This window comes from Meriones unguiculatus, assembly GCF_030254825.1.
Source record: "Meriones unguiculatus strain TT.TT164.6M chromosome 13 unlocalized genomic scaffold, Bangor_MerUng_6.1 Chr13_unordered_Contig_2907, whole genome shotgun sequence".
Lineage (NCBI taxonomy): Eukaryota > Metazoa > Chordata > Mammalia > Rodentia > Muridae > Meriones > Meriones unguiculatus.
In genome coordinates this window covers 287,501-300,000 of record NW_026843582.1, presented here as the reverse complement: position 1 = coordinate 300,000, position 12,500 = coordinate 287,501, and the positions used below count along the sequence as shown (strand labels likewise).

Genomic DNA, 12,500 nt, shown 5'->3' with positions numbered 1-12,500 from the left:
AGGTAATATAATAGTAAGAGTTAATAAGTAATGGAATATTGTTGATAAATGACAGAATATGGATAATCAATATGATAATAGAATATTAATTATTAATAAAAAACAGAATGTGGATAATCAATGAGGTAATAGAATATTATTAATTAATGAGATGATAGAATATGGATAATTAACGAGATGATAGAATATGGATAATTAACGAGATAATGGAATATTAATGATTAATGAGATAATGGAATATTGATAATGAGATGATAGAAAATCGATAATTAATAATTAATGAGATGATAGAATATTGATTATTAATGAGATGATAAAATATTAATGATTAATGTGATAATAGAATATTGATAATTAATAAGGTAATAGAATATTAATGAGATGATAGAATATGGATAATTAACGAGATGATAGGATATTAATGATTAATGAAATGATAGAATATTGATTAATGAGATGATAGAATATTGATGATTGATGAGATGATACAATATTGGTAATTAATGAGATGATGGAATATTAATAATTAATAAGGTAATAGAATATTAATGATTAATGAGATAATGGAATATGGATAATTAACGACATGATAGAATATTAATAGTTAATGAGATGATAGAATATGGATAATTAATGAGATGATAGAATATGGATAATTAATGAGATGATAGAATATTAATTAACGAGATGATAGAATATTAATTAACGAGATGCTAGGATGTTAATGATCGATGAGATGATAGGATATGGATAATTAATGATAGAATGTTAATTAACGAGATGATAGAATATTAACTAACGAGATAATAGGACATTAATAATTAATGAGATGATAGAATATTAATAATTAATAAGGTAATAGAATATGGATAATTAATGAGATAATAGAATATGGATAATTAATGAGATGATAGGATAGTAATTAATGATTGATAGGATGTTAATGATCGATGATGATGTCATGATGATAGGATGTTAATGATTGATAGGATATTAAGGATTGATAGGATGTTAAGGATTGATAGGATGTTAATGATGATAGGATGTTAATGATTGATGATGATGTCATGATGATAGGATGTTAATGATCGATAGGATGTTAATGATTGATTGATAGGATGTTAATGATTGATTGATAGGATGTTAATGATTGATAGGATGTTAATGATTGATGATGATGTCATGATGATAGGATGTTAATGATCGATAGGATGTTAATGACCGATGATGATGTCATGATGATAGGATGTTAATGACCGATGATGATGTCATGATGATAGGATGTTAATGATCGATAGGATGTTAATGATTGATGATGATGTCATGATGATAGGATGTTAATGATTGATGATGTCATGATGATAGGATGTTAATGATCGATAGGATGTTAATGATCGATGATGATGTCATGATGATAGGATGTTAATGATTGATAGGATGTTAATGATCGATGATGTCATGATGATAGGATGTTAATGATTGATGATGATGTCATGATGATAGGATGTTGATTGATGATGATGTCATGATGATAGGATGTTAATGATCGATGATGATGTCATGATGATAGGATGTTAATGATCGATGATGATGTCATGATGATAGGATGTTAATGATTGATAGGATGTTAATGACCGATGATGATGTCATGATGATAGGATGTTAATGATCGATAGGATGTTAATGATTGATGATGATGTCATGATGATAGGATGTTAATGATCGATGATGTCATGATGATAGGATGTTAATGATTGTTGATGATGTCATGATGATAGGATGTTGATTGATGATGATGTCATGATGATAGGATGTTAATGATCGATGATGATGTCATGATGATAGGATGTTAATGATCGATGATGATGTCATGATGATAGGATGTTAATGATCGATGATGATGTCATGATGATAGGATGTTAATGATCGATGATGATGTCATGATGATAGGATGTTAAGGATTGATGATGATGTCATGATGATAGAATGTTAATTAACGAGATGATAGAATATTAATGATTGATAGGATGTTAATGATTGATAGAATATTAATGATTATGATGATGTCATGATGATAGGATGTTAATGATGATAGGATGTTAATGACCGATGATGATGTCATGATGATAGGATGTTAATGATTGATGATGATGTCATGATGATAGGATGTTAATGATTGATAGGATGTTAATGATTGATGATGATGTCATGATGATAGGATGTTAATGATTGATGATGATGTCATGATGATAGGATGTTAATGATTGATGGTGATGTCATGATGATAGGATGTTAATGATTGATGGTGATGTCATGATGATAGGATGTTAATGATTGATGGTGATGTCATGATGATAGGATGTTAATGATTGATGGTGATGTCATGATGATAGGATGTTAATGATTGATGATGATGTCATGATGATAGGATGTTAATGATTGATGGTGATGTCATGATGATAGGATGTTAAGGATTGATGATGATGTCATGATGATAGGATGTTAATGATTGATGGTGATGTCATGATGATAGGATGTTAATGATTGATGATGTCATGATGATAGGATGTTAAGGATTGATGATGATGTCATGATGATAGGATGTTAATTAACGAGATGATAGAATATTAATGATTGATAGGATGTTAATGATCGATAGAATATTAATGATTATGATGATGTCATGATGATAGGATGTTAATGATCAATGATGATGTCATGATGATAGGATGTTAATGATTGATGATGTCATGATGATAGGATGTTAATGATCGATGATGTCATGATGATAGGATGTTAATGACCGATGATGACGTCATGATGATAGGATGTTAATGATGATAGGATGTTAATGATCAATGATGATGTCATGATGATAGGATGTTAATGATTGATGATGTCATGATGATAGGATGTTAATGATCGATGATGTCATGATGATAGGATGTTAATGATCGATGATGATGTCATGATGATAGGATGTTAATGATTGATGATGATGTCATGATGATAGGATGTTAATGACCGATGACGTCACGTAATGGCCGAGGACGTCACGCCGCCCCGCCCCGCCCCCCCGCGGGGACCTGGTGGAAGAGCGGGCTGTGGGTCACGGCGACGCCGAGGCCGCTGAAGCACAGGCCCAGGACCATGTCGTCGGGGGCGTCGGGGCTGTGGCAGCGGCAGCCGCTGGCCAGGAGCCTGTGCACGGCCTCGCGGCTGAACACCATGCTGGGGGGGAGAGAGAGGGGGGGGGACTGCGTTCATACGTGTTCATGTGTGTTCATACGTGTTCACGCGTGTTCATATGTGTTCACGTGTGTTCACGCGTGTGCGCCCACGTGCGCGCGCAGGCACACGCCGGCCGGCTTGGGGGGGTGGCCGGGTCTCGCTCTGGTCACACGTGTGTGATCTCGCTCTAATCACACGTGTGTGGTCTCGATCTAATCACACGTGCGATCTCGCTCTGGTCACACGTGTGTGATCTGGCTCTGGTCACACGTGTGAGTCATCCCGCTCTGGTCACGTGAATGTGCGATCTCGCTCCGGTCACACGTGTGTATGACCTCGCTCTAATCACCTGTGCGATCTCGCTCTGGTCACGTGTGTGCGTGGTCGTATGTGCGCTGGCCGGCGGGAGGGTGGCCGGGTCTCGCTCTGGTCACATGTGTGTGATCTCACTCTAGTCACACGTGTGTATGATCTCGCTCTAGTCATGTATGATCTCGCTCTAATCACATGTGTGATCTCGCTCTGGTCACATGTATGAGTCATCTCGCTCTAGTCACATGTGTGTATGAACTCACTCTGGTCACGTGTGTGAGTCATCTCGCTCTGGTCACGTGTATATGTGATCTCGCTCTAGTCATGTGTGTATATCTCGCTCTAATCACGTGTGATCTCGCTCTGGTCACATGTGTGTCATCCCGCTCTGGTCACGTGTATGTGTGATCTCGCTCTAGTCACACGTGTGTATGATCTCGCTCTAATCACATGTGTGATCTCGGTCTGGTCACGTGTGTGAGTCATCTCGCTCTGGTCACGTGAATGCGTGATCTCGCTCTAGTCACGTGTGTATGATGTCGATCTAATCACATGTGTGATCTCGCTCTGGTCACGTGTGTGAGTCATCTCGCTCCAGTCATGTGTGTATGATCTCGCTCTAGTCACATGTGTATGACCTCGCTCTAATCACCTGTGCGATCTCGCTCTGGTCACGTGTGAGTCATCTCGCTCTGGTCACGTGTATGTGTGATCTCGCTCTAGTCACACGTGTGTATGACCTCGCTCTAATCACGTGTGTGATCTCGCTCTGGTCACGTGTGTGCGTGGTCGTATGTGCGCTGGCCGGCGGGGGGTGGCCGGGTCTCGCTCTGGTCACGTGTGTGAGTCATCTCGCTCTGGTCACGTGAATGTGTGATCTCGCTCTGGTCACACGTGTGAGTCATCTCGCTCTAGTCATGTGTGTATGATCTCGCTCTGGTCACGTGTGTGCGTGGTCACATGTGCGCTCGCCGGCAGAGGGCGCCGGGTCTCGCTCTACATGGTCGGGAGCTGCCGGGACTTGAACCCGGGTCCTCGGGGAAGAGGAGGAGGAGGAGGAGGAGGAGAAGGAGGAGGAGGAGGAGAAGGAGGAGAAGGAGGAGGAGGAGAAGGAGGAGAAGGAGGAGGAGGAGGAGGAGGAGAAGGAGGAGAAGGAGGAGGAGGAGGAGGAGGAGGAGGAGGAGAAGGAGGAGAAGGAGGAGGAGGAGGAGGAGGAGGAGAAGGAGGAGGAGGAGGAGGAGGAGGAGGAGGAGAAGGAGGAGAAGGAGGAGGAGGAGGAGGAGAAGGAGGAAGAGAAGGAGGAGGAGGAGGAGGAGGAGAAGGAGGAGAAGGAGGAGGAGAAGGAGGAGAAGGAGGAGGAGGAGGAGGAGGAGGAGGAGGAGGAGGAGGAGGAGGAGGAGAAGGAGGAGGAGAAGGAGGAGGAGGAGGAGGAGAAGGAGGAGAAGGAGGAGGAGGAGGAGAAGGAGGAGGAGGAGAAGGAGGAGGAGGAGGAGGAGGAGGAGGAGGAGGAGGAGGAGGAGGAGGAGAAGGAGGAGGAGGAGGAGAAGGAGGAGGAGAAGGAGGAGGAGGAGGAGGAGAAGGAGGAGGAGGAGGAGAAGGAGGAGGAGGAGAAGGAGGAGGAGAAGGAGAAGGAGGAGGAGGAGAAGGAGGAGGAGGAGGAAGAGAAGGAGGAGGAGGGGATGGAGGAGCAGATGGAGGAGGGGATGGAGGAAGGGATGGAGGAGGGGATGGAGGGGAGGAGGGGATTGAGGGGAGGAGGGGATGGAGGAGGGGAGAAGGGGATGGAGGGGAGGAGGGGATGGAGGAGGGGATGGAGGGGAGGAGGGGGTGGAGGGGAGGAGGGGGTGGAGGAGGGGAGAAGGAGGGGGTGGAGGAGGGGAGGAGGGGATGGAGGAGGGGATGGAGGGGAGGAGGGGGTGGAGGAGGGGAGAAGGAGGGGGTGGAGGAGGGGAGGAGGGGAGGAGGGGATGGAGGAGTCGTCCTGAGCACAGTCCCCGGCAGGCAGGGAGGAATGCGGGGTCGTGACCCCGCTATCTCTCTCCCGGGATCACATCCTGCCAGGAGCACGGTGACCGGCCAATGCCCTCCCGGGAGAGATAGGGAAGATTTAATGTTAACAGCCAGGTCGGCTGAGCCAAGAGAGAGAGAGAGAGAGAGAGAGAGAGAGAGAGAGAGGAAGAGGAGAGAGACAGAGACAGGGAGAGACAGAGAGGGAGGGAGAGAGAGAGACAAACGGAGAGGAGAGAGAGAGAGACAGAGAGGGGGAAAGAGAGAGGGAGAGAGAGGAAGAGAGACAGAGAGAGAGGGAGAGAGACTCAGAAAGACAGAGAGACAAAGAGGGAGAGACAGAGAGGGAGAGAGACGGAGAGACAGAGAGCGAAAAGGAAAGAGAGAGGGAGAGATGGAGAGAGAGAGAGAGAGAAAGAAGAGGGGGAGGGAGAGACAGGGATGAAAGGGAGAGACAAAGGTAGAGGGAGAGAGACAGAGAGAGGGAACAGAGAGAGAGGAAGAGACAGAGGGAGAGACAGACAGGGAGAGAGGGAGAGACAGAGACAGAGAGGGAGAGAGAGGAGAGACAGAGGGAGAGACAGACAGGGAGAGAGGGAGAGACAGAGACAGAGAGGGAGAGAGAGGGAGAGAGACAGAGGGAGAGACAGACAGGGAAAGAGAGAGAGGGAGAGACAGAGAGAGAGAGAGAGACAGAGAGAGGAGAGTCAGAGAAGAGAGAGAAAGAGACAGAGAGGGAGAGACAGAGAGAGGAGACAGAGGGAGAGAGACAGAGAGACAGAGACAGGGAGAGACAGAGAGAAGAAGAGACAGAGAGAGGGAGAGACAGAGAGAGACAGAGAGAGGAAGAGACAGAGAGAGGGAGAGACAGAGGGAGAGACAGAGAGAGGGAGAGACAGAGGGTGAGAGAGAGACAGAGAGACAGAGCGAGAGAATCCAGTGAGACCCTCCCCCCGCGGAGCCCGGCCAGTTCTCAACAGTTTTACTGTTTTTCCGTCGTGAAAAACCCCGTAAATCTCGCTCTGTCCGCGCCCCCGGCCTCTCCTCGGGAGTGATTTATTCCCGTTCCCTCCCTCCCTCTCTCTATCTCTCTCTCTCTGACATGAACATCTGTGTTTTCCCCCTCTTCTCCCTCTCACCGGAAGGGACAGCTGGGCTGGCTGGGAGCGAGCCTGCTGGGGGGAGGGGGGCTGCTCCTGTTCCTCTCTCCCCCTCTCTCTGTCTCTCTCTCTCCCTCTGTCTGTCTCTGTCTCTCCTGCTCTCTCTCTCTCTCCCTGTCTCTCCCTCTCTCTCCTTCTCTGTCTGTCTCCGTCTCTCTCCCTCTCTTTCACCCTCTCTCTCTCTCTGTCTCTCTCTCCCTCTGTCTCTCTCTAGGTCTGTCTCTCTCTCTCCCTCTGTCTCTGTCTCTCTCTCTCTGTCTGTCTCCCTCTGTCTCTGTCTCTCCCTCTCTCTCTCTGTCTCTCCGGCTCTCTCTCCCTCTCTCTCTCTGTCTCTCCCTGTCTCTCTCCCTCTCTGTCTCTCCCTGTCTCTCTCCCTCTCTCTTCCTCTCTCCCTCTCTGCCTCTCTCCCTCTCTTTGTCTCTCTCCCTGTCTCTCTCTCTCCCTCTGTCTCCTTCTCTGTCTCTGTCTCCGTCTGTCTCCCTCTCTTTCCCTCTCTTTCTCCCTCTCTCTCTCTCTGTCTCTCTAGGTCTCTCTCTCCCTCTCTTTCTCCCTCTATCTCTCTCTGTCTCTCTCTCCCTCTGTCTCTCTCTAGGTCTCTCTCTCCCTCTGTCTCTGTCTCTCCCTCTCTCTCTCTCTCTGTCTCTCCCTCTGTCTGTCTCTGTCTCTCCTGCTCTCTCCCTTTGTCTCTCCCTGTCTCTCTCTGTCTCTCTCCCTCTCTCTGTCTCTCCCTCTCTCTGTCTCTCTCCCTGTCTCTCTCTCTCCCTCTCTCTCCTTCTCTGTCTCTGTCTCCATCTCCCTCTCTTTCCCTCTCTTTCTCCCTCTCTCTGTCTTTCTAGGTCTCTCCCTCTCTCTCCCTCTGTCTCTCTCTAGGTCTGTCTCTCTCTTCCTCTGTCTCTCCCTCTGTCTCTCCCTCTCTCCCCCTCTCTCCCTCTCTCTCCCTCTCTCTCTCTCTCCCCCTCTCCCTCTCTCTCCCCTCTCTCTTTCTCTCTCTCTCTCTCTCTCCCCCTCTCCCTCTCTCCCCCTCTCTCTCTGACCTGAGCTCTGGATTACACTGCAGCCAGAGCCCCGTGCACACAGGATTAGAGCGAGACCCGGCACCCCCTGCTGGCGAGCGGGGGACAGAGGCGAACGACCCGGACCACGACAAGAGAGAACGAGAGACGAAATGAAGCGAGATAATAAAATGAAATAAAAGAAAATGAAATGAAATAAAATGAAATGAAATAAAATGAAATGAAATGAAATAAAATAAAATGAAATGAAATAAAATAAAATGAAATAAAATGAAATGAAATAAAATGAAATGAAATAAAATGAAATGAAATAAAATAAAATGAAATAAAATGAAATGAAATAAAATAAAATGAAATAAAATGAAATGAAATGAAATGAAATAAAATAAAATGAAATAAAATGAAATGAAATAAAATGAAATGAAATAAAATGAAATGAAATAAAATAAAATATAAAATGAAACGAGATAAAACAACCAAGTAAAAATACGAAGTAAAAAAGAAAAGAGACAAAGTGATAGAAATAATAAAATAAAGGGAGAAAAAATGATAGAAACAATAAAACATAAGATAAAATAAAATCATAATAAAATGCTGAAAACAGTAAAATGAAATAATGATGAAATAATAATAAAATGACGTGATAAAGCGAAGGGAAAGCAATGAGGTAAAATGAGGTAAAAGACAACGATGAGATGAAGCAAGAAAATAAAATAGAAAATGAAATAATGGAATAAAGTGAGCGTGGCCCCGCCCCCTCCCTGGGAGGCCCCGCCCCTTCCTGAGGTAGCCACGCCCTTCCCTGGGTGGCCACGCCCCTCCCAGAGAGGTCACACCCATCCCTGAGATAACCCCGCCCCATCCCTGAGGTGACTTCCTCCCTGAGGTAACTTCCTCCCTGAGGTGACTTCCTCCCTGAGGTAACTTCCTCCCTGAGGTAACTTCCTCCCTGAGGTGACTTCCTCCCTGAGGTGACTTCCTCCCTGAGGTAACGTCCTCCCTGAGGTAACTTCCTCCCTGAAGTAACTTCCTCCCTGAGGTAACTTCCTCCCCGAGGTAACTTCTTCCCTGATGAGGAAACTTCCTCCCTGAGGTAACTTCCTCCCTGAGGTGACTTCCTCCCTGATGAGGAAACGTCCTCCCTGAGGTAACTTCCTCCCTGAGGTAACTTCCTCCCCAAGGTAACTTCTTCCCTGATGAGGAAACTTCCTCCCTGAGGTAACTTCCTCCCTGAGGTAACTTCCTCCCTGAGGTGACTTCCTCCCTGAGGTAAATTCCTCCCTGAGGTAACTTCCTCCCTGAGGTGACTTCCTCCCTGAGGTAACTTCCTCCCTGAGGTCACGTCCTCCCTGAGGTAACTTCGTCCCTGATGAGGTAACTTCCTCCCTGAGGAAACTTCCTCCCTGATGAGGTAACGTCCTCCCTGAGGTGACTTCCTCCCTGAGGTGACTTCCTCCCTGAGGTAACATCCTCCCTGAGGTGACCTCCTCCCTGAGGTGACTTCCTCCCTGAGGTGACTTCCTCCCTGAGGTGACTTCCTCCCTGATGAGGTAACTTCCTCCCTGAGGTGACTTCCTCCCTGAGGTGACTTCCTCCCTGAGGTAACTTCCTCCCTGAGGTAACTTCCTCCCTGAGGTAACTTCCTCCCTGAGGTAACTTCCTCCCTGAGGTAACCCCGCCCCATGCCTGAGGTAACTTCCTCCCCGAGGTAACTTCCTCCCTGATGAGGTGACTTCCTCCCTGAGGTGACTTCCTCCCTGAGGTAACTTCCTCCCTGAAGTAACTTCCTCCCTGAGGTAACTTCCTCCCTGAGGTGACTTCCTCCCTGATGAGGTAACTTCCTCCCTGAGGTGACTTCCTCCCTGAGGTAACTTCCTCCCTGAGGTAACTTCCTCCCTGAAGTAACTTCCTCCCTGAAGTAACTTCCTCCCTGAGGTAACTTCCTCCCTGAGGTGACTTCCTCCCTGAGGTGACTTCCTCCCTGAGGTGACTTCCTCCCTGAGGTAACTTCCTCCCTGAGGTAACTTCCTCCCTGAGGTGACTTCCTCCCTGAGGTAACTTCCTCCCTGAGGTAACTTCCTCCCTGAGGTAACTTCCTCCCTGAGGTAACTTCCTCCCTGAAGTAACTTCCTCCCTGAGGTAACTTCCTCCCTGAGGTGACTTCCTCCCTGAGGTAACGTCCTCCCTGAAGTAACTTCCTCCCTGAGGTAACTTCCTCCCTGAAGTAACTTCCTCCCTGAGGTAACTTCCTCCCTGAGGTGACTTCCTCCCTGATGAGGTGACTTCCTCCCTGAGGTGACTTCCTCCCCCAGGCCCCGCCCACTCACCCGCCCCCTCCGGTGACGTAGCTGTAGCCGCCCGCGCCCAGCCCGTAGCCGTAGCGCTCGCCCAGGACCACGGGCTCCGCGGGGTCGTAGCAGCTCAGCAGGCGCCGGAGCCGGGACACGCTGCGGGGAGGGAGCACGGGGAGGGGGGAGGGGGAGGAGGGCGTTGGCCTCTCCGTCCTCCCCTACGTCCTCCTCCCCCTCCCTCCATCCTCCTCCCCTCTTCGTCCTCCCTCCATCCTCCTCCCGACCCTCCTCCCTACATCATCCTCTCCCTCCTCCCCAACTCTTCCTCCTCCTCCTCCCCCTCCTCCTCCTCCTCATCTTCCTCCTCCTCCTCCTCCTCCTCCTTCTCCTCCTCCTCCTCCTCCTCCTTCTCCTCCTCCTCCTTCTCCTCCTCCTCCTCCTTCTCCTCCTCCTCCTTCTCCTCCTCCTTCTCCTCCTCCTCCTTCTCCTCCTCCTCCTCCTTCTCCTCCTCCTTCTCCTCCTCCTCCTCCTCCTCCTTCTCCTCCTTCTCCTCCTCCTCCTTCTCCTCCTCCTCCTCCTTCTCCTCCTCCTCCTCCTCCTCCTCCTCCTCCTCCTTCTCCTCCTCCTCCTTCTCCTCCTCCTCCTCCTCCTCCTCCTCCTCCTCCTCCTCCTCCTTCTCCTCCTCCTTCTCCTCCTCCTCCTCCTCCTTCTCCTCCTCCTCCTTCTCCTTCTTCCCCGCCCGGCTCCGCCCCTGGCCCCGCCCCTCCTCCCTGACCCCTGACCCCCGACCCCGACCTGATGAGCGTGTCGTCGTCGGCCACCAGCAGCCAGGCCACGGCGGGCCGCGTGCGGTTGAGGAACCTCTGCAGGATGGCGAAGGTCTTGGCGCAGTGGCCTGCGGGGGCGGGGCTCGGCTGTCCGTCTGTCCATCATCCCTCCATCATCCCTCCATCCATCCATCCCTCCCTCCCTCCATCCATCCCTCCATCCATCCATCCCTCCATCCCTCCATCCATCCCTATATCCATCCCTCCATCCATCCCTCCATCCATCCATCCCTCCCTCCATCCATCCATCCATCCCTCCATCCCTCCATCCATCCATCCATCCCTCCATCCATCCCTCCATCCATCCCTCCATCCATCCATCCCTCCATCCATCCATCCCTCCATCCATCCCTCCATCCCTCCATCCATCCCTCCATCCATCCATCCATCCCTCCATCCATCCATCCATCCATCCCTCCATCCATCCCTCCATCCATCCCTCCATCCATCCATCCATCCATCCCTCCATCCATCCATCCATCCCTCCATCCCTCCATCCCTCCATCCATTCATCCATCCATCCCTCCATCCATCCATCCCTCCATCCATCCATCCATCCCTCCATCCATCCATCCATCCCTCCATCCCTCCATCCATCCCTCCATCCATCCATCCATCCCTCCCTCCATCCATCCATCCATCCATCCATCCCTCCATCCATCCATCCATCCCTCCATCCATCCATCCATCCATCCATCCCTCCATCCCTCCATCCCTCCATCCATTCATCCATCCATCCCTCCATCCATCCATCCCTCCATCCATCCCTCCATCCATCCATCCCTCCCTCCATCCATCCCTCCATCCATCCCTCCATCCCTCCATCCATTCATCCATCCATCCATCCATCCCTCCATCCCTCCATCCATCCATCCCTCCATCCCTCCATCCCTCCATCCATCCATCCATCCATCCATCCCTCCATCCCTCCATCCCTCCCTCCCTCCATCCATCCATCCCTCCATCCCTCCCTCCCTCCATCCATCCATCCCTCCATCCATCCATCCATCCATCCATCCATCCCTCCATCCATTCATCCATCCATCCCTCCATCCATCCATCCCTCCATCCATCCCTCCATCCATCCATCCCTCCATCCATCCCTCCATCCATCCATCCATCCATCCCTCCATCCATCCCTCCATCCCTCCATCCCTCCATCCATCCCTCCATCCATCCATCCCTCCATCCATCCCTCCATCCCTCCATCCATCCATCCATCCATCCATCCATCCATCTCTCCATCCATCCATCCGTCCATCTGTCCATCCATCCGTCTGTCTCTCTGTCCGTCCACCTGTCTGGCTGTTTGTCCGTCCATCTGTCTGTCTGTCCATCCCTCTGTCTGTCCATCCATCCATCCGTCTGTCTGTCCGTCCATCCGTCGGGCTGGCTGGCTACGGGCTGTCCGTCTGTCTGGCTCTCCATCTGTCTGTCTCTCTGGCTGCCTGCCTGTCTTGTCGTGTCTCTGTCTGTCCGTCCGTCTGTCTGTCTCTCTGCCTGTCTGTCCGTCCGTCTGTCTCTCTAGCTGTCCATCTGTCCGTCCGTCCGTCTGTCTCTCTGCCTGCCTGTCCGTCCATCTGTCTGGTCTCTCTGCCTGTCCGTCCAGCTGTCTGTCTGTCTCTCTCTGGCTCTCTGCTTGTCTTGTCTGTCTCTCTG

General features: G+C 49.5%; 1 protein-coding gene across 1 annotated transcript in view; it reads right to left on the bottom strand.

Moving 5' to 3' along the window:
• Positions 1–12,500, bottom strand: part of B3glct (beta 3-glucosyltransferase) — a 52,421-nt gene that overhangs the window by 13,953 nt on the left and 25,968 nt on the right. Inside the window, 3 exon segments of the mRNA XM_060375862.1 lie at positions 3,087–3,231; positions 10,051–10,170; positions 10,810–10,909. Coding sequence (XP_060231845.1) covers positions 3,087–3,231; positions 10,051–10,170; positions 10,810–10,909 — 365 coding nt within the window.